Genomic DNA, 26,090 nt, shown 5'->3' on the forward strand with positions numbered 1-26,090 from the left:
CCGCGTCCCCGCGGACCGGGGGGTCCCCTCAGGGCCGGCCCGGTCCCGCTCCCCTTTCCGGGCGCCGCCAGCGGGGCCTGCCGCCTGCGGGCGCCTGTTGCGGGCGGCGCTCCCGGCCGGCTCCCGGGGCGCGGGCAGCGCTCGGTGAGGGGGCTCGGGGCGGGCTCCGGCGGGGCTCGGCGGCTGCGTTACCCGGAGGGGCTGCGTCGCTGTCCCCTTGGCGGGGCTCTGTGTCTGGGCGGTAAATCCGGCATAAGCCGAGGTAAAGGCTGCGGGAAGGCGAGGCAGCCCCGTGGGTGTCCGGCCGGGAGCCACGGGCTCTGTCCTTCTCTGACAGGGGCTGCAGCCACACAGGTGCGAGAAGGCACTTGTTGGGAAGGAGCGGTTTGAAACATCTGAGGGTGTTTCAATAGAATATGTTCAATAAATCCATACGAGGAGGGGGGGTTAAGACAAGGAGGAATGGCTTCACAGTGAAAGAAGGGCAGGTTTATGTTAGGAATAAATTCTTCACTGTGACAGTAGCGAGGAGCTGGAACAGGTTGTGCAGAGAAGCTGTGGGTACTCCATCCTTGGCAGTGTTCATGGCGAGCTTGGATGGAGCTCGGAGCAGCCTGGTCTAGTGGAAGGTGACTCTGGCCACGGCAGGAGGGTTGGGACTGGATGGTCTTTAGGGCTTTTCTAACCCAAACCATTCCAGGATTCTCTGAAGGTTTTGTAGGGTGTCACAAGACCATCAGCTGAATTTTCCCATCTCTATAAGGTTGTGCAGTCATTGTAGGTTCCCCTTTTCTACCCTTTCTGCATTCTTCATTTAGATATTTTCTTTTGTTTTGTTATTGTTTTTTATTATGTCACAGAGAAAAAAAGCAAACATCATTTGAGCCATGTTATAAATGACGAATGTAGTTATTGGCTTTTGCATCTATGTATTAGATTTTTCAAGTTATTATTGATCACAAAGATTCTGATATAGTACAATTTGTAATTGTATATAGTATGCAATTGTATTGTATACTATTGTATATAGTATATAATTTGTATTGTATATAGTACAATTTCTCCTTTTAACTGCCTTTTGGTATAATAGAACCCATCAGTTTATGTATGTACCATATAACTTATATAAATAATAGTGTGGTAAATATATATTGTGTCTTAGCCCTTAGCATAATATTAAAATAAAAGCTATATAATGTTAAAATGCTTTTATTTGTGTAACTAGCTCAGATAATGGTGTGAAATAGCTATATTGTTTCTCACATTTGTGGATCATCTTGTCTGAATGATAACAGTGACAAGAACCAGGACACCAAGAGAAAAAATTTACTACTGACTCTCTGGTGTCAAAACAACAGAATGGAGCCTCAAGAAGAAATAAAATATATTGATTTAATCTATAAGATGACATGCAGACAAGATAACGGTTAAAACCAAGCAAAAGAGTTCCTAGAATGTGTAAACTCACAGGAATGTTTGAATATGTGTAAACTCTTATGAATATATATGTATCCCCTTATATATATGAATATATATGTATCCCCTTATCTGTAACAGTATATAAGAACATTGCTTTAAGCTAATTATGTGGTTTTGGCATATTGCCAGACACCCCAGCGCTGGATATTGTCCCTTTTATCCTGTATTAAACTTTTAAAATTTCAGAGAGTGAGCTCTGTCTCTCACAAGCCTAAAATGCAGCATTTAATGAATTGTGTAAAGCCAAGTGTGTGTCAATCAGGTAACCATGACCTGTGTGCAGGACACGTGAAGCAGAGGTCCTTTGGCAGGGTGTGTGTTTGTGTGCTCTGCTCTGCAGCATTGTGCTGTGAAAAGCTCTGGAGATGTGACAGTGGGGCAGCCTGCTCTGGGGCTGAATGTGTGAGAAGTATTAGGAAAGAAAACTGCTTTCCTCTTTAGTTGGCAGGATCTAGCTGAGAACAGAGGCTGTTGTGTTCAGCTGTGGTCATACGGGAGTTTGTGCTCCAAAGAACTTAAATGTAAGTTTTAATGTCAAAGATTTTTTAGAAAAATGGAGCTGTTGTCCCTCTAGTACAAACAGGACCCTTGGGCTCAGAGAGATGCAGTGACAGCTTTAGTTTCCTGCATCGTGTCTGTGGCATGTCCTGGCACTGAACCTTTGGGTGCTCCCTGTCTGCTGAACCACAGGATTATCTCTCATTTCAGTTGCCTCTGTTAGGCAGCATTGAGCCTTATTCCTGTTTCTAAGACCAGAAAAATTTTTTTTTAAAAAGTTACTTTTCAAAGCATGACCTTGAATGCAGTATTTAAGAACTTGTGAAGTCTGAGGGTTGAGAAGGAGGGACTCTGGTGATTATTTTTGATGTGGTATTTTTCTCTACTTTATCTCTGCAGGACAGCTGCTTAGCACAAGCTGATTTGCCCTATATGACTGTTATGTACTTCAGAATAACTGTGGCTGACACAGACTGAACACATGCATCCATTTCCAAAGTCTGCCTGAGAAAATAGATTATATCCGTTGTTTGCCTTTGATTAATGAGGTAGGAAAAACAGATAACAATTAATCCTAAAGCTGTTACAGACTACATGTGATACACAGCTGTTGTCAGAGGGATATTAAAGACTTTAGGCTCAAAAGCAGAGAATTGTGGTATTTGTGCAGATATTTTGAATGTATAGGCCATATGGGAGATGTTCTAGTCCCTTATACATTTGGTCAGTGTAGATAAAATTACCTAATATTAGTAGTATTTTTAATAAAAGTATGTTTTGAGTTTTCACTTATATGTTTTTACACAATCAGTAGAAGTGTTTTGTTAGTCTGTAAACAGCTCAAGACGAAACTAATTTGTGTACAATTAGTCAAAAAATTATAGTTCATTGGTAATTTTTTCCTTTTTTTTTGATTGTACAGGGTGAATGTGTTATAGAGAACAAAATCTTAATTTTTTTTACTACTTTGCCATCAGAGATTGTATATGAATTTTATAAAGAGTGAGAGCCCTTACCTAATAGTGGAGTTTTCAAATTTATCTTTGTATGTGTCAAGAAATAATTCCTCCTGTGTTTTTTTGTGGGTGGGAAGAAAAAACTCCATAAAACTTTCCTTTTTTCTCTTTTCTTTTTTTTTTTTTTTTAATTAAACTTCCAAAATATGCATCAGGTACCAGACAGGGTTATTGTAGAGGAATGAAGTATTTTTCTGGATAGTAAAAATTTGCATATTTCTGTAGCTGGTAATCAGTTACTCTATTTTTAATGGTTTAGTTGAGCTGGAAGAATAAGTGGATGAATTCTGAGAGCTTGGAAGTTCCTCTAGTAACTGAGGAGTGTGAGATGGTTCCAGCTACAAGAGCAGCTTTGAATGCTGACAGATGTAAATTGCCAGAGTCACAAAGGGGACTTAAAAACCAAAATATGTGGAATTCATGAGGCAGTAGCTGGGTAGTGGTAGAAGTTGAGGTTAGACGGAGGAAGATTAGAAAATGCCAGACTCAGGACAAGACTGGATTTTATTTTATTTGGGAAAAGAGAAAACACCATTGACTAGTAAAATTACTGAAGTGGCAAAACAGCACATTTAGAACAGCAAATGAGACTTTAACAGTGGATTCTTTTTATATTTATTTGACTGAAGATAGAAAGCAGAAAATGCTGAAGGAAGGGGTGTAAGAGACTTAAAATATAGCATAGGAAATCAATGGTTTGTGAAAATATTGTGGAAGTGTCATAATGTGCTAAGGTTATCTGTTAACTTAGTAAACATCTCTGAAAGGAGCTCTTTATTCAGAAATAGTTTGGACACATGTATCAGCTGGTCTTCATGATATTTCATGAAATACATCATGACAGGTTGTAAACATTGGAGGAGAGTGGAATTAATTTCTAAACTCTAGCAAGCAGTAAAATTTACCACAATTAGGAACTTTTAACAATTGGTGCTAGTGTACTTAACCTCAGTTTTTGTACCAGATAAAATATAAGCCAAATAACCAGTCTTTATTCCTGTGGTCTTGTCTGTGACATGCATGGGCAGTGTCATGCAAACAGTCCCTTTGGCCTTAGTGCAATTTTATATTGACAGCAACTGTTGCAGGGCCCAAAGAGAATGTGCTGAATGCTCTTGCACAATAACTGAAAGAGTTGGAAAAGTGAGGCACCAGAGTAATGGAGATATTAAACTAGAACAGCTTTTTTTTTTTTCTTCTAGTTTAGTTGATACACACTGCAAAGCAATGTATGAAGCTGCCAAACAAAAAACATTTTCCATCCTTAGAGAATTAAAAACAAGGCACGATAGGAGAATCTTACAAATTGCAGTAGGAGTACTTCACAGAATAATTGTGAGCATTTGGAGGCATTTCTAACTTCAATTGGCAGATGTCTTTTTTTTTTTTTTTTTTTTAATTTCTCTAAGGAAGTTCTAACTCTGCTGAAGTTAAACAAAATCTTCAGTGTGAAGATCCTAAACAACCATGAAAAACTTTGCTGTCTACAGATACCCAAAATTCTCGTGTTGGAAAACTACGAGACTATACCATTCTGTTAACTGGACTTGCTCATAGCAAAACAAAACCTGAGAAGTGAAGGCTTCTTTTCTTTTCCATGTTTCAAAGTCACCCATGAGGAGAAGCAGCAGTTGCTGCTGCTAAATGTTCTTGTCAAGGCTGTAGTGATGAAAAAATTGCTGGGTTTAATGAAATTTTTTGCATAATTTTATGTTCCTCCTGATCAGCTTTTTCTGAAGGTGCCAGTATGTTATTACTGTGATGAGCTCTGACTAGGTTGTTTTTCTTGGAGAAGGCAAACAGAGTCTTTGTTTCTGTTATTCACAGATATTCTTCCCTAAGTATATTTACAGTATTGCTCACAAGCATGAAATTATTTTCTTATCCATAAAAGGAAACCTGGACATATAGTGCTTTTTTCCTGTTTGCTCCTTATCTTTCTCAATTCAGTTGCTACATGGACATTTTCCTGTGTCTGTCAAAATAGGAGTTTTAAAGTTTTTACTCACCCCTTTCTTCCCACATTATTCTAATTTTTTGGTTGCTGTTTGAATGTATAGCAGATGTAGCAGATGTAGCTCTAGCTGAGCTGCTTCTGTGTTTTTTCTTGGGCTTTGGGGCATTAAGGAGTGGAGCACAAATGCTAGTCTGTTGCTTTGATCTTACAGCCCTGTAATATCCCATGCTCTTGGGCACTGGTTGGATTGAGGGTAGAGGCTACAGAAAGATTGAGAAATACATCACATGGATTGTTCATTGTCAGAGTCCTAATGGTTTTTTCACTAGGCAGATGAAAAGAAACACTGCATTCCAACTCAACTTTGATAAATGTACAGATGCAAGAAAAAGTGGTTATCCCATATTTAGTGGTTACCATATATCCTTATATGTTGGCTGAACCTAAGGAATACACTTTTTGATAAGAAAAAGTTTCTCTTAAGAACAGGTTACATTCACTACAATAATTCAACTTGCTGTTTCTTTATGAAAAGCAAAATCTGATTTTTTTTTCTTCTTTTTTGCTAGATTGGGGCTATATGTTGGCTGAACCTAAGGAATACACTTTTTGGTAAGAAAAAGTTTGTTTTAAGAATAGGTTACATTCACTACAATAATTTAACTTGCTTTTTCTTTATGCAAAGCAAAATCTCATTTTTTTTCTTTTTTTTTGCTAGATTGGGGCTATATGTTAACCTTTTACTCTCTCCACACAAGTTAATGACATGTCTTTTGCTTTTGTCTTTCAGATTTCCTTATGTGGTCATGTAGATGTGTTTATTTCAGCCTTAAAATTGCTGATGCAAATCCTTGCTATGGCATCTGTGGCTTCACCAGTAATATTTAAGGAATTTTGTCCCTTGTATTATCTCCTCAATGCCATTCCTACAAAGATCCAGAAAGGCTTTCGCTCCATTGTGGTTTACCTCACAGCACTTGATACCAATGGAGACTACATTGCTGTGGGGAGCAGCATTGGAATGCTTTATCTCTACTGCAGGCATGTAAACCAGATGAAAAAATATAATTTTGAGGTAAATCCAAACTTTTACAGTTGTCTGTTCTGCTGAAGCCGAGTTGCTCAGAACTGAGCTCTCTGTTGGTGTCTCATTGAGTTCTTTGTATGGTTTGTTTCAACAGGGGAGGTGTGAATCTATAACTTTTGTAAAGCTGTTGAGTTGTTTTGATGATCTGGTTGCTGTTGGTACAGCCTCAGGTCGGGTTGCAGTTTTCCAGCTTGTGTCTTCTTTACCTGGAAGGAACAAACAGGTAAATATTTTCATTTGCCTAAATCTCTGTGAGCTCTAGTGTGGCCAGTTCTAGTAGAGTGTTACTGTGATCCTTTGTAAGAATGAAACCCAGCCAGTCTTGCCTGATGAAAAAACTGTGAATATGTTTTAGGCTTCATATGTTAAGTTTATAAAACAATAATATTAAAGAATGCTTTGCATTACAAAAGATGTATTTAATCAAATATGTTTCTGAGAGATTTCTCATGTGTAATGATCGGCTGTTCTCTTTGGTGGAGGGGGGTTTTGGATTGTTATGGGGTTTCTGTGCTAAATAAACTTTAAAAGGACCTGCACTTTTGTACTTGATCTCCAGTTAAGCCAGTTAAGAATCACTGAATAGGCTTTGTGCATCCATTTTCTCTTCAGCTTATTCTTCTGTTGCTTTGTTATTGTTTCACAGCTTCGCAGATTTGATGTTGCTGGCATCCACAAAAGTAGCATTACAGCTTTAGCTTGGAGTCCCAATGGAATGAAATTATTCTCTGGAGATGACAAAGGAAAAATTGTCTACTCTGCACTAGACCTAGACCAGGTGGGCATTTGTTATAGAGACCTTAATTTGCATTTGCACTTCCTGAAAGAATGCTGGTGTGTTTAAATATTTAGCAGTTAGTTAATTGCTCAGTGTTTTGTGTTTAGTTGGATGGCTTTATTGGTATATGTACACTTGGCCCAGTGTGTGCACACCCAGCAAGGCAACCACTGGATATCCTTCAGAACTCCCTTACCTTTTTTAAAAAGTAATGCATTTTAAAGGAAGTAGTGATCCTTCTCATTTTTCATGAAATAACTACCAAATCTTTCTTCAGCTTTCAGCCAGTATTTTCTCTTTTGTTTGGAAGGGATATTTTTGTCTGCTGTAGCTCTGTTGGTGAAGTATTTCTCCCAGAATTGTTCATTATCTCAGTCTAGAGCATAGAATGAAAGTAACATTTGGGTGCTGCTGGCTGACTGACATGTTACCAGTAAATGGAACTTTTCTCACATCTTGTTAGTTAATACAGACCTGAGATGTCAACAAAATTAATGATAACTTGAATTTTTAAATGGGAGAAAAGTTTCAACAGCACCTGATTTATCTGCGACTGTCCCTCAAATTGGTTTGACAGAAATCACCAAAAAGTAATGATTGTCTCAGCAATGCATGAGCTGGCAGTGGGGAAGAAGGCAGAAAATGTGTCCTAAAGTTCCTAGAGTTTCTGTTGATTTCAAGGGAAATGTATTAGCTAGTATTCCAAGAGAAACTGCATTTCATAGAGTGTGACACACAATCTAACTCTCCTCTTCCCTACATAAATTAAGTCTGTATTCATTAAGTGAATTTCATCCAACAGGAGTTCAAAAGCTTTTTGTTTTGTTTTTTTTCTTGGGCTTATAAATGTCTTTGAAGTATTAGTTACCACCTTGCATTTTTAGGAGGGTTTGATTCTTGTGAATTGTGTGTGTCTTTGAAAGGGTGTTTGCAACTCCAGCCTTGTACTGGAAGAGCCATCTTCGATTGTGCAGTTGGATTACAACCAGAAGGTGCTGCTTGTCTCTACTTTACAGCGGACTCTGCTTTTTTACACAGAAGAGAAATCCGTCAACCAAGTTGGAACACAGCCCAGAAAAAAGTAACCCTCATAAAATCTTGATGCAGGCTCATCTATTAATTCTTGCATTTCAAAGTGAATTACAGACAGAGTGATCTAGGCAGTAAAATTAATACAACACAGCAGTCTGCTCATAAAAAGCTAGTTACAGTAGCTGTGTGTGATCGAACATGAAATGACAATGATACCTATTTAGAAAGCATGTGGTTGCAAGGATGTCATGATCACATTTTCAAGGCACTATTAGGCAAAAATATTGAAGATGTTTTCTCATTTTTTAAACTGAAAACACTGCCAAACTTCCTCTGCAGTCCCTCTTTGTTTACTGTGACTTGCAGTGAGCAAACGTTGTAGTCAAGTCTTTCTAATGGGTGATGTAATAGTTGATGCAAAAAGCAAGTCATCACCCCTGTTTTTCTTACACACTGAAGTGAGTTAACAGGCAGAACGTATAGTAAGCACTTAAATTTGAGTTGAAGACTAGGAACCTCTTGTGTGGCTTTGACATCTCCTTTTATGTAATCCCTCTCGGGTGAGGAAAAGGGAACCCGGTCATAGAACAGCATGACTGACTCTGTCTCTAAGGAGAGGAAGTTTACCCTTGAAAGAGGGTTTATGATGGATCTTTCAGGGATATGAATAGTAAGAGGAATACCAAGGTCCATCTTACATGTGAAGGGTTTTCTTGGATGATAGTAATGGTGTTTCTGTGTATGTGAAATGAAGGGTTTAACAGCTGAGGTCTGTTCCATGCTTCTTGCAAGTAAAGGCTGCCAGTCCCTTTGCATTAGTTTGTAGTGTTTTGGTTGTTTTTTATAAATTCTGGGAGAAGGAAGAGTGCATAGTAGGATCTTTTTGAGATGGACAGAGTGGCATTAAAGCTATGAAGCTTATTAGGAGGAGTCATTTAACTTGCTTAGTTGATGTAGTGTCTGACATTCAAAGCTGAGGGGAAACTTGTTGTTTGGAATTACTGTTCATGTCTTACTGTAACTAAATTTGTACTTCAGACGTTTAAATATTTTAATCAAAGACTTCTGATAATTTGTGAATTTGTGCCATTAGTTTTTAAATTGTTTCGAAGTTAAGTATATAGCTTTTAAAATAAATTCTTTTGCATTTTAGCACTGGCAAATTTGGAGCATGTTTTATCCCTGGCCTGTGTAAACAGAGTGACTTGACACTATTTGCTGCCAGACCTGGGCTTCGTCTGTGGAAGTCTGATGTTCATGGGACTGTTCAGGCCACATTCATATTGAAAGATGTATTTGCTGGAGGAATAAAAACTTTTGAACTGTATCCTCGTTTAGAACCACCTGACAGAGGAAGTTACAGCTCTCCAGAGAAACACCTTGGGCTTGTGTCATGCTTTTTCCAAGAAGGATGGGTGCTGACCTGGAATGAATACAGCATCTATTTACTAGACACTGTGAACCAGGTAGATAAATCTTGTGGCTGCATATTTTGTTTCTTCCATGTTTTTGTTCATGCTGTGCCATGAGACTCTGTTTTGGTTATGCAGTCTAGGGCTGTGATTTAAATCCCTATTTAAAGCAAGAAAAAAAGAATATTTATTGTCTCCCTTTTCCAGTTGTCATTGCAATGATCTACTCACCAACTAGCTCAGTATGTTGTTTATGAAAATTACATATATTTAAAGCTTTCAGTTAAGGTGTTAACATCATAATTAATTCTGATGCTTAGTGAAACATACAGAAACCTACAGTCTAGAAATTAGTGCAGAAAGATATTTTAGGCCTATAAAATGTGCCTGGAACTATTTATTCTTTCTCTTCTACCACTGCTGGTGTCTTAAAAAAGACGTAATACCTTTTATTTGGTATTCAGTGAATTGTTAGCTATTTTGTTGCCTTAAAAACGCATATGAATGCAGATACAGGCTAGTATATTTTTGCCTAAATGATGTTAAATATTCATACTGTGGCACTTTTTCTGCCACCAAATTGTATAGTGCTTAAGCTGTTATATTTAGTTGCCTTTAGTTGGACAAAGAATGGATCTGTGGAATTTAAATTAGTATAAAAATGGAACTGCATCATGATTAAAAAGTTCTTTTCTGTTTCTTTTTTCTGTTTTCTTTTTTTAATAAGATAAAAATCTTTAGCCTGTACTGTTTATGTTGATTGATCCAGGGAACACTTTTGTTAAGAGTACCATGTTGTACAAACACTGTGTTAATCTAATGCCAATTATTTCTTTCTCTGCTGACTCTTCCCAGGCTTTGATTGGTGGTTTGGAAGGATACGGTGATATTGTGTCTGTGTCCTGTACCAACAACGAGATTTTTCTCTTAAAGGGAGATAGAGACATAATAAGAATTTCAAATAGACCTGAAGGACTGTCATCAATAGGTTTGTATAGATTAGTAAGCTTAGTATGTAGAAATTAGTAAATAGTACATAGTAACAGTATGTATAAATTAGTGTGTACCTCATGGAATATGGTGTCTATTGTCCTTTTTTTAATAACAAAAAAACAAAGCCAACAAAACTGAAACACATCAAACCTCAGACAAATCCCTTCCGATTGTTACAGAAACCTCCCAGGTCCTGTAGAGTTACTCATCTGTTCTGATAGGTTATATTTGGAGATCTGGTTTATCTGCTTATCTGAGCTTCTCTTTTGGCTGCAGTGAGAATGGGGGCATTAAGAAATTAAATATGCTTGCCTTTTTTGAGAGTGGATCAGCATTAATCTGACGAGGCATCTCTAATCTGTGCATTTGAGAGCTCATTCTGAACCATGATGCTGAAGCAGTCTGGATTCCTGATCATGGTTATCTCTTTAGGATCAGTCTCAACAGCTGAATACGTTGATTCTGTGCCACCTGTCACCAGCCACATTCCAGGGCATATCTCAGCCTTCCTAGCTGAAAGAATTGGCAAATTCTTTCATTGGCAAATGAAAAATAAAGAATTGGCAAATAAATCCAAAGAATGCTCACTAAAATTCAAAAATAATTTGACTGTTTCATACTTGTTGCCATCTGAGTTAAACATTTATGTTACTACAACTCTTTGAAAGATGGAGCATTTAAATACTCCATCTTAGCTTTGTTTTAGCAAAATGTTAATAAGTGTGCTATGAAGTCTCTTTCAGTGCTGGAGAACTTAACTTTCTTGTCATTGCATGTTGGCAGTAGCTTTAGTCATTTAGGCAGCAATTTACTCACAAACTTCTGGAGACTGTTTATTATTTTAATCTCAACTTTCAAGTATAGTTTGAAGGGAGCCTTTAGAAGTGCATTTTCTGCTAATCTCTACAGTGATTTATCTGATAATTTTCCTTGGTTTTTTTCAAGCTACTGAATCTTTGAATGAAGAAGTTAAAGATATAGGATAGCACTTCAGTGTGTGATAGAATTGGATCTTCCAAGCTGCAGACCTGTCCTGTTCATTTTACATAAACATAAATTCAGAATTTTACTAATAGAAGTTTGATACAGGGTTTGGGAGAAGTGCTTTCTTATAGATAATTTGCAGGGAGTTTACAGTGTGTGTGCATGCACACAGGCATTTATTTTTAAATGTCATTAGCTTAGAATTCTTTTTTCATAAATATTCTTTTCATTCAATGCTTTCTGAAATTATGCCCCTACTCACTTGATGCTAGTATTTATACTTGAGCTAGTATTTATGCTTTCATTTTTCTTTTGGACAATTTCAGATGTGAATTCAAAATTGTCAAATCCTTTAACAGATACAAGTCCTAAATTGCTGACCCCGTCATCAGTAGTTTCGTCTGTATCATCCAGCCCTTCAGTGGAAACAGAAAAAAAACCAGTTACTTCCCCTTCAGTCACTGGTGATAAAAATGGCACTTCTTTGGTGAAAGATGATCTGGAAACTCCAACACTATCAGAGAAAAGTTTTGATAGAGTGGGAGACTTGAGCAACGAAGCCAGGAGAAGGGGCTGCTCTGTAGTAAGTGAATCACGAAGCAGGAGCAGCTCTGTGAACTCCGTGGACAGTGGCTCGAGCTTTATGATGTGTGCAGACCAACTTCCAGAAGCTCAGAGAGAAGGTCAGCTTTCTTCACAACGGTTCAGCACCATCAGCTCTGAAGATTTTGATCAAGAACTTATTGTAAAGCCAATTAAGGTGAAAAAGAAAAAAAAGAAGAAACAGGGTAGGTGGAGCAGAACTTTCCCTGACAGTGCGTGTTGTTAGAGCACATTACATGGAAGAGTCTCTGTTGGGCAGGCTTCCTGTGTACTGTGGTGTTGTGCTTCTGAAATGGTTGATGGCTTGTGGTGGGTCATTTCTGTTTAAGATGAAAATCTCCTTTAAAAGTGATAAATTGATGAAGTCTTTTTAGATCTGTTTGGAGTTTATTTCTTTTGTTTTCCTTTATGTAAGTATGCTTTGAGTTCTAATGTATTTGTTAATGGGATCGCGCAGTGGACTCTGTGTCCAGTTTTATGTTGGAATTGTTTAATAGCTATTCAATCTATTCAGAATATTTGGCAGTGTCTTTCTTAGCCATCCTCTTTAGTTTGATGAAGTAGTGTGAGTACTCAATTATTTTAATTTTTACTGTATTAAGACTTTTTTGGCTTTATATGTATCATTTAATGTAAAGTTGAAAAAAATTCAGTGTGGTTAAAATTTAGGTTTAGCTTTGTTCTTCCTTCAGTTCTAAAAATATTTTAATTTCTTGCTTGGCACTGGGATTTAATAGATTTTATTAATACTGCTTTTCTCCTTTTTTTTCATGTGTGTGTGTGTGATAACAGAAAGTGGGACAAGGAGAAACCACAGCTCTCTGGAAGGCACACCAATTTACGAGCGTCAGCTTTCTGGTGACAGTCCACATTCCTTGAATGCAGACTCCTTTTCCATGACTTCCAGCATAATGAGTGGCAGCATTGATCATTTGAGTACTGGATCTCCAGATCAGGAAAGTATGTTCAGCATGGAATCCCATACAATCTTGCAAGAAGATAACGGTTCAGAAACTTTCAGTGTCCTGCAGTCTCCTGAGTCAGCAAATGTACTAATTAATGAAGAAAATGGAGATGTGGCTGATTTACAGAAACTTCCAAACAGTGATAGTGGCATGGGTACTTCAGCTATTATAGATACTTTGACATCTGCATCTCCTCTCATGATCACAGAAGACTTGACAAGCAGTGTTGGTGGTGAATGTAATGGTGGTGTGGTTTCTACAAGCAATGAATGCTGTCCTGGAAAGCTGAGCCAGGAGGAGGAGGAGCAGCAGGATTTTCCTGCATTGTGTAAAATAGATGAAGACTTGGATAAAATGAAACTGCAGGATACTGAAAAATCATCTGAAGATCCAGACCTTACAGACCAGATGTTTTTGGAATGTGACAGTATTCTTGGTGTCCAGACATCTCTGACACCAAAGGAAAGTGATGAAACTGGTGAGGAAGACCAACAGCAGCTGTCTCTAATCCACAGCGCTCTGTCAGACCCTTCTGCACTCCAGTGTGATGTCTCTGACAATGTTCATTCAGACAACTCTTCCATTTCTGGGTGGAATTTTGGAAGTGCAATCAAAGCTAAATGTAGTACTAGCACTGCTGAAAGGGTAGCAGACACTCAAGAAAGTAAGACTGAAAAATCTGCCTCAAGTGATGAAGAGGATATTTATGGACATGGATTACCATATTCATCCTCGGAGACCAGCATGCCTGAAGTTGGTGCTGTGCCTGGAGCACAGGATGTAGCCAAGATAAGCCTAGATGAAATGGTGCTGTTAAAATCTGATCAGGTATTTCTTTTCAGTTTAATTAAAGTACCTTTAACCTTAAAAAGAAACAGCTTTTCAAAATAAAGATTCCTGCAATTACTGTCTTTTACATCTTTAGGAGAGCATTTTTTTTTTACTTGATTCAATACACAAGTGAAGTATAAAGCCAAACAACAGTGTGTGTTGTAACTCTTAAAAAATGTGATGTGTCTGACTTCAAAATGGGTGATGTGTGCTTGCAATGCAAAGAAGCTGTTCTGGCTGTATTATTCCCAGCTCAACAAAAATGCTGTTAGAAACCCATCTGTTAAAGAGCGAACGGTAAAACCCAGTCACGCTCAAAGGCTGCTGCTTGTTTGGATCTCCAGTAGTCCAAATTCTGCATGATGCTGTTCCCAAATTCAGCTGACTTCATGAAGAATTAATGCTAATTATCTCACATGGCTGGCTTCTACTTAAGGATTACTTTACCTCTAAATACTCAGAATAAGGATTAGTCTTTGTCCCCTAGCCAGCAGTAGTTAGTACTGTTTAAAATGTTGACAGTTTTCCTTCTTCTGTTATCCCTCTTTCCTTCATAGTTATTTTGTGGGTAATCCTCATAGATACTATAGAAAAGAAGTAATAAAGTTAATTGTAAAGTCTGCAAAATTGCCAGAATCACTGGGACTTTTAGCAGAAGTCTTAAGAAGGAAATGCAGTTCTTGTAGGGTGGGGATATTGTCTCTTTTAGACCCTGTATTGACATCAACTAAATATTAATTCATAAAGGTTGAGTTATAAGTTGATGGTGTCCTATCTACTGACAACTGCAGCCCAAAGTGCAGAAGATTTTTGTTTCAGGTTGTGGTATTCTTACACTCTGTCATGTTAGAAACCTCCCCTGGTAATGTGTGCAGTGCTTGAGTTCACCTCATGCGAGCAATCAAAATTTAAGAGAGCAGGCTGTAAACCAGATTTCTGCAAGACACGGCTCTGCTACCATACAGAGAGTACTGGAGTTGGATATTCAGCTGTCTCTGCCTTTCAGCTGTCTTGTTCCCTTTGCTCATCACTTCCTAGACAATGAATAATTTCCTAGACTACAAACAGGCTATCTATTGTTATATATTCCTTCGTTGGAGGTGGATGATGGGGTGGAGGGGTTTATTTTTTTTTGCTAAATCTTGTTGGAGCAGTCTCATTGTGCATGTACAGCCTTAGAGAGCAGTGACAGATGTAGCTTTGGCTACAAGGCAAATTTATTCATTGATTAAAGTACTTAAGTTTAGCTTTTTTAAAATCAAAACGTGGGAGCTGCTCTTCTTATATACTCATTTTCTTATGCAGTTTGAGACACCTGACACTGTTCTGACTCTATAGTTCTTAGTTTGCAGAGAGCTGGATGGGTTACTCTGGCCCTGGATATGGCATCCTGAGCCTGGTTGTCTCAGAAAAATACATTTGGTGCCTGGACTACCGAGGCAGCCTGTACTGCAGTGCCCTTCCTGCGGCCGGCCTGCGCTGGCAGAAGTTTGAGGATGGAGTCCAGCAAGTGGCAGTTTCCCCCTCAGGTAGATTGACTTCTGCTGCACTGTTGTCTTGTCAATATAAAACTTGGATAGAGTTGGATATTTTCTTTGTTTTTTGGGTTTTTTGGTTGTTTTTTTTTGTATTGGGTTTTTGGTTTTTGTTTTTTTTTTTTTTTTTTGGTTTTTTTTTTTGTTTTTGTTTTTTTAGTATCAGTTATTATTTAATTAGGTGTTATTTGTCATCTTTATGAGATTGCATATATAGTTGAGTACATATGTAATTTCCACATAGGCAGTTTATTGTTTGTTTGTTTGTTTTCAAATCAATTATTTCCAGAAACTTGCTTGTTAAGGGCTTGTTTAATGTAAAAGTATAGTGTTGGTTTGGATTTCTTTTTGTTTGTTTGTGTTTTTTTTTTTTTTTAATAGTTACAGTTATATGACTGCATCTTCACTACCTCTGCATCTCATATTCTAGTTTAAGTGGATGTCTTTTCTAGCAGTTTCACATTGCATTTTGGGAGGTTTTCAACATGCATTTATTTGCCTGGTTAAAGTGAACTTCAGAAGTAGCAGTTTAGTGGTAGGCAGAGAAGAGCTCCTTGCCTATACAAAACCTTGATTTTTGTTACAGAGCTATAGAAGTTCTTGGCTGTGAGGGTGGTGAGGCACAGGAAGAGGTTGCCCAGAGAAACTGTGGATGCCCCATCCCTGGAAGTGTTCAAGGCCAGGCTGGATGAGGCCTTCAGCAATCTGGTCAAGTGAGAGGTGTCTCTGCCCTGGCAGGGGGGTTGGAACTAGAATGATCTTTAAGATCTCTTCCCACCCAAACCATTCAGTGATTCACAATTTTAAAGTTCTTTTTCTTGTAAGTGTAGAACTGGCTTTGTGTATGCGTGGGTTGGTTGATTTGATTTCTTTTGAAATACTGAAGAAAAAAACTTTGAAGTTTTAGTACATTTGCATATGCATTTGTTCTGGATGGTTGTGAATGAGGATTATGTAGGATTAAAATTAAGCTGGTTTTGGTTATAAATTTGTGTTACTTTTGGCCTTCCAGATTGTTCCAGGACTGGAGTGAAAATACAAAGTTTCTCAGCCATTTTAATTTCCTTGTCTCCTGCCTTGCCACTACGTTTCTTCCCTGTCATCTCTAAAAGCACATGTCAGTCTTCCCTTCTGTCTGTAGGAAGACTTGCTATCTGGTTTAAGAAGAAAGAAAATTCTGTTTGATCTGTAGCTGAGTTTTGCTATAGCCAAAACAATTTGAGAGTACTTGTAGTAGGTGAGAGTGTGGGTTCATCCAGCTCAGAATCTTACCCTTAAAAGTGGTCCAACAGGGTCCCTGCAGAAAAGTGAAAGGCATGGGCATGTGTCATATTTGCCCTTGGTAGGTTCAGGCTGCAGTTGTTGGTGGCTCAAATTGCCTGGGCAAAAAGGTTGTTCCTCTGCATTTCTTATCCTTCAGTTCTAGGAATTCACCCAGCTTTTCACTGAATCTGTGCAAGTTTCTAGCACCCACAGTTTGCCATGGATGTGTTAATGCCAGGAGCATGTTAACCACAGCATGTCAAAATGGAATTAAATGCAACTTTGTGGAATCATTCAAAGGAAATTAATATGACAGTGTACTGTTCTGGTACAAGCCAGCAATTAAGTTTGGAGTTCCATTTGGCTATCTTTTTTTTGAGATATTATTACATATTAGAAGTCAGTTACTGTTATGGTCTTACTTAAAAAAAAAAAAAGAAAAAAGAAAGGACTTTTTAAACTTGCATTTTTGTTTAATGCTATTGATTTGCTTTACCCCTCCTATTAGTTTAGGTGTAGCTGGGACACATCACCTGTGACTGTTGCAGTAATTGCTGAGTGCTATTGTGTTCTTTCTTTGCTTCTCTTACAGGAGCTCTTCTCTGGAAGATTGAGCAGAAGACTAACAAAGCTTTTGCTTGTGGGAAAGTAACTATAAAAGGAAAACGGCACTGGTATGAGGCCTTACCCCAGGCTGTATTTGTAGCTCTAAGTGATGACACTGCCTGGATTATCAGAACAAATGGAGATCTGTATCTGCAAACAGGTACCTGAATTAATTGCGGGCTCTTTGAATTTTTGTGGGCTGAGATTGTTAGATTTCAAGTCTATAGGATGATTTAAATTTGCTACAAACTTTTATCCACAGCCAGAACATAATGAAACCATTTTATCTTGAGAAACACTTAGAAAGAGTTGTGAGATTTTGTGTAATTAGGAGAGTTGGAAAAGCCAGTTAGTTCATGGTCACTTGTTTTGTGTGTGCCACATTGAGTACATACAGTACAGAGAATTTATGGCATGGGGCAGATATGAGATGGATGGAGATAAATGGAAAGGATTATAGAAAATATCAAAATAATATCCTTGCTTTGAAAGTGGTATGGTGCACTGAAACAACTCAGCCTTAAGTGGGCAGAATAGGAGGTTTGTGTTTTGAAAAGCAGAGATCTCTAGAAGGTAAGAGTTACCACTTGATAATGGCAGGAAGACATTCTGAGACAGAAGAAGTGAAGTGCTTTGGAAGTATAGACAAGTGGTATGTGTTTTATGTGATAGAGAAAGCAAAGCCATGGGGGAACAGAATGGGCTGTGGAGCAGGAATCTGCAGCTGCCTTCTTCCTGGATGTCAGTGAGGCACTAATTGGAAAAAGAGGTAGTGTGTAGTGGCAACTTTGAAGTCGTGGCCTTAGTTTTAAGTTCTTCAGTGAATAGAAGAGGATGTATTTGGAAGGTCTTATGCAAAAATATTCAGGCTAAATGCAAGCAGCTAGGATGAAGGATGTTAGTACTAGTTTTAGAGTTAAGGGAGAAAAGTACCAAGGACTCTCAGACATGTGAGGCTTGCACAGAGTGACTAAGGAAAAATTACCAATAGCTTGATGAAAGAATTACTGGTGAATCAAGAAGAGGACTGGGTCAAGGGCAAACTGTATTAGACATATACAGACAGTACACCATGTCTGAGTGGCTATCAAAATTCTTATTTACCTTTCATTTCATTTTGGCACTGTCGTAATTTCTCTTTTAGGTTTACTTACTGTAGCACAGTGCAAAAATTCTTTGTGATTAAGAAAACTGTTTTAAGTACACATCACTGTTTCAAAGACACTGTATTAAATTTTTATTTTTTTTTAGTTAACTGTAGTAGTCCTAGAAACATCAAATGGCCTGTCTATGGTCACATGCTTACTGCCAACAGGCATGGATAGTGGTGATGGAGAGTAAATTTTGGATGCTAATCATACAGGGCTCTGTGGAGGTTTGAATCAATATTTTTCTTCCCTCTGAGAGATTGGTTTGATTACATCAGCTTACATTCTGCTGTTCTTAGGCTTCCAAATTTGTCTTTTGATGCAAAAAATAAATTCTCAGTATATCAGTCTTCCTAATGAGAGGCAGCCAGTGAAAATTGTTTCTCCAGGATCTTTTCATTCCCTTCACTGTCTTGTTTAACATTTATAACAAAAGTGCGTGCTCAGAGGTTTAGAAATGTGTGTTCTTGTTAGTCTAGAATATATTATAGACATGAGTCTCTTCATACTGGTTTTGGCAGCATGAGGAGATGAAATAAAAGCTGTCTCCTGAGATGTTTCACATGAAGTTTCATATGTGTAAATCAAGCTTCAGTGTAATCATAAAGAAGACATGTTCCTGTAGATTAGATGTAGAAATGTGTGCAAACTGCCTGTAAATCTACCAGAACCTCTCTGCTCCTTTCACACTGTGGCGTGCTCTTTTGTAATTGCTCTGCTGTCACTACTCAGATCAGGTTGCTTCTCTCCCTGGCATGTTCTGGGCAGAAGTTCTTCCATTACTGGCTTTTTCTTTGATGCTTCTGTCAGCTCTAATAGAGGTTTTATAAATGGAGATTCCTGGTGCTGACACTAGAGGGAGAAAAGGAACAGAAATGACAGGACTGGACATGCACTGTGCAGGATGTTGAAGGATGTACAGTGTCTTATTTTTTAAAATTACATCAGCTGTATTAGAGGAAATTATTAGTAGTTTACAGAAAGAACAGTCACTCAAGGAAATTGTGATCAAATGACAAATGTTAGCATGTCAAGGAGATTCCCTTCTGCATTTCCTTTTATTGAGTTGCGTTGTCTCTTTCCTTTTCTTGCAAAAAGCCAAAGTTTGTAAAGCAATCCTCATTTTCTGATTTCTAGGCCTGAGTGTGGACCGTCCTTGTGCCCGAGCAGTAAAGGTTGACTGCCCTTATCCACTGTCACAGGTCACATCCAGAAATAATGTGGTGTGGGCTCTGAGCGAGCAGCGGGCCCTGCTCTACCGCGAGGGCGTGCGCAGCTTCTGTCCCGAGGGAGAGCAGTGGAAGAGTGACATTGTCAGGTAATGACTCTGCTGGGACGTGCTGGGCATCACCAGAATGACACAAATAATTGTGCTGGAGCTCCTTGATGTTGGAAAAAGTATTACCTGAGCTCCTGTGTCTATATACCGCTCTTGTGTGGATATATCTGTTTTAGCTGTCTGTCTGTCTGTATGTCCTTCCTTCCTGCCAGCCAGCCATCCATCCATCCATGATTGCTATGTAATGAAAGGAATTGTCATAAACACAAGCAGCTTTAAAGAATGAGAAGAAATTTTAAAATATCTTTATAATGTCTGTCAATGTGATTTTCTATTAAATATTGCTTATTTAATCTGTGGTATAATGGTTTTAAGGAGCTCTCCAGTTTTTTGAGAGGTTTTTTTCTCTTTCTTTTTTTTTCACCCTGGGATGAATTGTATTTTCTTGGTCATCCACAGTCCACACAGCTGGATAACACTTCTGCACTCCCCAGCCACAGATTTTTATAAATACTTTGTGTCGTTGGTATTTAGCTTCGTAGTTGATCCTATGCCCACAGTAGTTCCTCTGTGATAAAGTTAAAAGCACTGAATCTCTACTGCTGGCTTTGAGAATGTAGAATTTAGCGTCTCTTGTGGCATCAGCCTGGCACAAATTTAGGAAGAAATTCAAGTCTTGTCAGGAGATTTTATCTACTGAATATCCTATTGTGAAACCTTAACTTGTGCTACCTCCCACTCTGGTATTTGGTTCTTGAACAGTCCGAGAACCTACTGTGTCTTTGTTCAAATGTGAAATTTGCTTGTACTCTAATGAGTTTGTTTAATGAAAATACCTGCTGACCTACACCTTAGGTACGTTTCATGTTCTTGAGCTTTGTGTTAAAATTGCAGAAGGCAGTCACTATTTGTCCTTAAATTGTCAAGAAAGGTTATCTGAAAGAACTAGCATTGTTTGCTACCTTTTCAGTGTCTGATATGATCACCCGACCCTGTTGACTTTCTGAGCTTGAAAATCATTTACTTATGCAGGAAACTTACAGTCCTAAATTCAGCATTTATCTCTGTCACATAGTTAAGTTGAGTTTTCTCTTTGTGGTCCCTGAACTGCAGGTATTGTTCTGAGAGAGGTCAAGGAAGTTGAGGAGATAGATTTATGAAGCTTTTTTATCAAAACCTTAAAGAGCAGAGCTCTTGATTGCTTATTTACTGAACAAAATAGGGCTTGTTTAGTTTTACTGTTATGTATCCAAGTTTCAAATCTTGAGGATCTTTGAAGGACTTCAAAGTTTTTGTTGTAGTTGTTGTTGTTGAATGTTTTTTACTTAAACAAAATAGAAAGTACTGAATAACTGAAAATTTAATGTCAGATGTGTTTTTTAGCTTGGCCCCACTGAGTTTCAACCGTGTTAAACTATTAGCATTGTAACAGCTTCCTTAAAACACCATTAACATAAATTTGAATTAAGGTTTTTAATATTTTTATTAAAAATATTGTTTGCATTTCCAGTGAAATGCAAGCTTTGGAACCAGTGTGCATAACCCTTGGTGATCAGCAGACGTTATGGGCTTTGGATATCCATGGCAATCTCTGGTTCAGGACTGGTATAGTTTCAAAGAAACCACAAGGAGATGATAACCATTGGTGGCAAGTAGGCATTTTTTAATTTTGCTTTCAGTTTAGTCTTTTACCTTGGTTTGATTATTTGTGTTGTTTTCCCACAAAATTCGAAGAAAAAATGCAGTTAATAGTACACTTTATTCAGTATATTTAAACCTCTGTGTGGCTATGGCTGAAATCCCCTTTCTGTGTCTGCTGTAAAGAGGGAAGGAAAACCATCCCGTGGTCATTTAGAGCAACATTGCAGAAGCTTGCAAGAACACAAGAATGCTCTGCCAGGTCATAGGACGTGCTGTTGAGGCAGAGCATCAAGTCTGGCTGCTGAATGCAGCGTCTTCTCTTGTCTTTTAGTGCCCATCCTTTTCCTTAGATGGAGAAAATAAATAATAAGTCACCGTACAAAAGAATGTGTTTCACATTTTTCCATTCAGTTGAGGTTTCTTTGAGCCATGTGGAGCAGCTTGCTTCAGCCACAGCTCATGTGGGTGAAACTAGCTTGGTTACTGCAGTTATTGTCTGGCATTGATTTGGAATTCCTGCCTCTGGTTTCTCCTGCTTTTCTTGTTTTCTCCCGAGATAGGGGTGGGGAAGAAGGGAGTACAAAAACAATCTTACAGAAAATTGGTCTACATGCTACCTTAGTTACAAGAATTTTGGTCTATGTGCATGTATAATCCCTTTGTGCATGTGGGCATCATGAGTAGCTTGGCTTTGAGGTTATTGGCAAACTGCTGCTCTTTTTGTGCTCTTAGAAATTTCATTCTTTTCTAGGAGTATCCCAGAGTGTTGCCAGCCTAGTTGTCCATGACAGTACTTGGGCAATTACTTATTTAGACCTCCTTCTGCACTGTGAATTAAAATGTCCATGAGGTAGTCGCAAAGGAGTATTGCATTCAAGTTTTTGTCATGTGGTTTGAATTGCTGCACTGTGCAAGTTTTCTCTTCCTTTGGGAAATTGAAAATTTACCTCTTAGTTTGCAGAGTTTGGCACATTTTTAGAGAGACACATCCTAAAACAAAGGCCTATCTTAAAATGCAGATTTCTAAATGGATTGTTGGATAGAAAGGAGTTGTAATCTGGTGTTTAATACAGATTGTGGCTTATTAGCAAGACAATTACTCAAAATGCACCATTTTTATTTTTCCCTTCCTACACTTTGAATTCTAAAAAAGCTTCTGGGGAAAGATTGTGCAGTTCACCCCAGAGCTTAACTAATTATCAAGAGCACTTTTTTTCTTTTTCCCCCAGGTAAGCATCACTGATTATGTAGTGTTTGACCAGTGCAGCCTGTTCCAGACCATAATCCAGGCCACTCACACGGTGGCAACAGCAGCTCAGGCACCTGTGGAGAAGGTGGCTGACAAGCTTCGAATGGCATTTTGGTCACAGCAGCTTCAGTGCCAGCCCAGCCTCCTCGGAGTCAATGGCAGTGGAGTCTGGATCTCTTCAGGCAAAAATGAATTCCATGTAGCAAAGGGAAACTTAGTAGGTTGGTGTGCTTTTGCATCTTAATTTTTTTAAGTTAAGAATATTAAATAGAAGGAAATAACTAACTACAGCTCTGTCACCATAGAAATTACCCATGGCAAGTCAGGGCAGCTTTAACTTGTTTAAAAATTAAGTTAAATTATTCATTAGCTTTTGGTCTTCAATACTTTCTCATTTAAAGGGAAATATTTTTCATGGAAAAATCATTGTCAACCAGTGGACTGTGCACAAGTTACTGCTTTTAACACCTACATTTGTCTTTTCTCTGGGATAAGGCAATCTTAAGCTGCTGAAGCTGTTTTATCTTGCACAGTAGAGTCTGGCTCATGATCAGTGTGACTGTGCAAGACACTAATGTTATAGTTTTATAGTTCTAATAGAGGGATTACTTCATTTTTCTTGCTACAGTTCTCAAAATAGGATATTTATTTGGTACATTTCTTTGTTTAGGTAAACTCTAACAGTACATCTAGCATACCTCATCACCAAATTAGTCCCCTGTTGAAGACCATTAATATTCTTCTTTATCCTCTTCTGCATTCACAGTTTTCTCTGTGTGTTTACATAGGTGTTGGGAGGAGGCTTCCCTCCCCCCTAAGAGTATCTTGGAAGATTTTAATAGAAAATCTTGTCTAAAATATATTTAATAATTGATTGCAATGGAATTTCTTCTAAATTTAAAATAACAAATTTCAACAGAAAACTGTGTTTCCTGTTAATGCCACTCGTTCTTTCTTTCAAGGCACGTATTGGAATAATATTGTGCCTCGTGGTACTGCTTCTGCTACAAAATGGATTTTTGTGTTGGCTTCCCCAGCTTCATCTAAAGAAGGTTGGTAAAGAAGCAGTGCAGGTGTATAATATCTGATTTTTAAACAGAGTGGAATTGATGGTGTAAGTAATTAAATATCCTGAATTACTTCAGATTTTGGTTGTCTTTTCTGTTTGCAGGGATCTAAAGTAGTTGAAGTAGGGTGGAAGTATATCTGTAAGACTACTGGAGATTAAAATAACGTATTATTCACTCTCCCCGTTGGTGTGGAGTGGCATCCAGCAGAGAAATGGGTGGTCCTCAGGAGCAGCAACTTCCTAAACTGCCAAAGCATGAATTGCCAGAATTTGTAATTGGAAGTTTCAGAGCATGCTTTGCTGAAATGCTTGTAGTAACCAAGTGCTTCTCCTGTCAGTGCAGTTACTGCAGCGAAATTGCCCATTATTTGTGAAAGTGAGACCCTGTCAGGGAATTGAACTGCTGGTTACAGTAGTTAGCAACTGCATTATCTAAGTACACTGGCTTTAGTGGCAAAAAATGTGGTTTAGAGCTGAAAAAGAATACTGCTTTTCAAAGGCTATTATCAAGGATATAAAAGAGCAAAAGAATAAAGAGAGGTGATAGTGCATTGTTACATGTGTCTTCTCTCTATTAGTTCCTTCAAATGAAACATTTCTTCAAATGAGATCACTTACTACTTCCTTTATTTGAGAAATGGAGTATTTAAGTGTGTAAATAAGAGCTTAGGTTGTGTATTTGTACTTCAAAGCTTTACCCTATGAGCATAGCCAAGAAGCTTTAGTTTTGCCTTCAAATGCACTGATAATTTTTTTCAGAAAAAGTAGATGTGTAAGCTTTCTCAGAGTGGATTAGGAATTATTTTAATAACAGAAGTGTCCTTTCCATAGGAAGCTTTTTGTGGCTGTGCCAAAGCAACAAGGATCTGTTTTGTGTCAGTGATCAGAATCCTCATTTTCGTCCTTCTACGGTGCAGCTGCCACCGGAGGCTGAAATGGTGCACTACTCTGCCTGCCAGGATGCCATTTGGGGCTTGGATAGTCTTGGGCAGATATTTATCAGAACACTTTCCTCCAGCTGCCCAACAGGGATGCATTGGACAAAACTGGATCTCTCCCAACTAGGTATGACACTTTTATTGAATAGACTGTCTCTTAGCACACCATATTTTCCAGAAATATCTTTCAGTTTACTGGTGTCGAATATAACATTTACTGGATTAAATAGTACCTATTGGCAGGTGTTTGTAGAATATCAGGAACAGATGTGGCTTTCAAAGAATTTTCTCTTTAGCCTTTTCCTGGAGACAAGAAGATTCCTGTTTGCAAGGTATTTGGTGTGTGTTGAGTGCATCTTGCAGCTGGTCACTCTGAAGTGGCTCAACCTGACATGGTGCTGTGCAGGGGCTCCAGCAGCTTTAACTAGGCTGGCTCTTGTACCTCAGTGCAGCCATAGTCACCTGATTAGGGAACAAACATCTGAATTTTATGGTTAAACACATTTTTAGCTCCTGCCAAGGAAGAATTATGCTCCAAGAGTTGAATCATTCATGAGTGATGCAGCTGATAACACTCATGTTCAGATTTATAGTGATGTAATCATTCAGCATAATGTTTAGAATGTGATGCTGGTTAACTGCTCTTTTCATCTGCTTAGGTCCTTGACCATGATTTGATCACTGAAATGTAGTCACAGTTTGGAGTTTGGCTCTGGGATAATCAGGTTATTTGCCACCTTCATGAGTAGTATTCTCATCAGATTTATTTGTTTAATAGTCTGACTGTTAGAACATTCTTACATTTGTGCTAATCTGTACACCTGTTTCAGGTGAAGAGAAAGGAAATTAAGACTATGCACTATTCTCTCATAATTTTAAAAATAATTCAACTGGTTTGCAATTTTTCCATTTTTGATGGCAATGTTCATGACTCTGTCTGATAACAGACAAGCAGTTTTAACTTAAGGTTTAAGGAAAGGCAGACACAGCTGTCAGAGTTTAAGCCTCATGTACAATTTTAGTATATAGTTTATAATATTTCTTGGAAAAATTATAAACCGTATCTTTTAAAATTAACTTGTTTTTCAGTGCTACACCAGTTATTTTTCAGACCTGATGAATTGGTTCCAAATCATTCATCATACTGTAGTTTAAACACTGGTGCCTTTTACTTTTACTGGCCTACAGGATAGATTTGGCCACTTTGTCCTTCTCATGTTCCTTAGTGTGGTTTGAAACTCTTCTAATGAACCACTACTTTTCAGCAGTTTACACAGTAACTGTTTAACTGAAAAAATAACTTCTGGACATTGTCTGAAAATCTCAAAATAATTCATACAGGAAATCAGTGCAATTGGTGTTAGCTGATTGTAATACCTGGCCTGTGAACTCAGCAGTTCAGAAATTCAACCTTTACATTCAGCTGTTCTGTCAGCTCTGGCACATGGTAGGGGCATAGAAGAGATTTGGGGTCAGGAAATACTCAAACACTCCACTGTACATGTCACTGTGGTTTAGCACTGAAATGTGAAAATGTTTTAGACATTTTTTTCTCCATTTAATTGCATGTGGTACATCACTGCTTGACAAGTGGAAATCCATGGCTATAGTAGAAAAACCTTTATTTGTTGTAATGTGGCTGAAGAAATTGGAGAGTTATTGTTATTATGTCAAGTGTTTGTTTAAGTTTACTCCAGAAACATTAGGACTGTGACTGTGGAGGGGCA

General features: G+C 38.2%; 1 protein-coding gene across 4 annotated transcripts in view; it reads left to right on the top strand.

The window, feature by feature from the left end:
• The window catches only part of TECPR2 (tectonin beta-propeller repeat containing 2), a 43,325-nt gene that overhangs the window by 119 nt on the left and 17,116 nt on the right, over positions 1-26,090 (top strand). The window contains exons 1-17 of one of the 4 annotated variants that reach the window (XM_041397295.1): positions 16-354; positions 2,377-2,525; positions 5,741-6,025; positions 6,132-6,260; positions 6,684-6,815; positions 7,739-7,896; positions 9,001-9,313; positions 10,115-10,247; positions 11,563-12,024; positions 12,632-13,632; positions 14,981-15,164; positions 17,026-17,199; positions 19,325-19,505; positions 20,977-21,118; positions 22,337-22,577; positions 23,319-23,408; positions 24,257-24,490. In XM_041397295.1, the coding sequence (XP_041253229.1) occupies positions 5,792-6,025; positions 6,132-6,260; positions 6,684-6,815; positions 7,739-7,896; positions 9,001-9,313; positions 10,115-10,247; positions 11,563-12,024; positions 12,632-13,632; positions 14,981-15,164; positions 17,026-17,199; positions 19,325-19,505; positions 20,977-21,118; positions 22,337-22,577; positions 23,319-23,408; positions 24,257-24,490 (3,808 nt within the window). In that variant the 5' untranslated portion in view covers positions 16-354; positions 2,377-2,525; positions 5,741-5,791. Of the gene's footprint in view, positions 1-15; positions 355-2,376; positions 2,526-5,740; positions 6,026-6,131; positions 6,261-6,683; positions 6,816-7,738; positions 7,897-9,000; positions 9,314-10,114; positions 10,248-11,562; positions 12,025-12,631; positions 13,633-14,980; positions 15,165-17,025; positions 17,200-19,324; positions 19,506-20,976; positions 21,119-22,336; positions 22,578-23,318; positions 23,409-24,256; positions 24,491-26,090 lie in introns of those variants that run through there. The other 3 variants (XM_041397566.1, XM_041397385.1, XM_041397476.1) reach the window with 3 other exon arrangements.

Source organism: Onychostruthus taczanowskii, unplaced genomic scaffold (assembly GCF_017590055.1).
Source record: "Onychostruthus taczanowskii isolate IOZ18803 unplaced genomic scaffold, ASM1759005v1 scaffold1, whole genome shotgun sequence".
Classification (NCBI taxonomy): Eukaryota; Metazoa; Chordata; class Aves; order Passeriformes; family Passeridae; genus Onychostruthus; species Onychostruthus taczanowskii.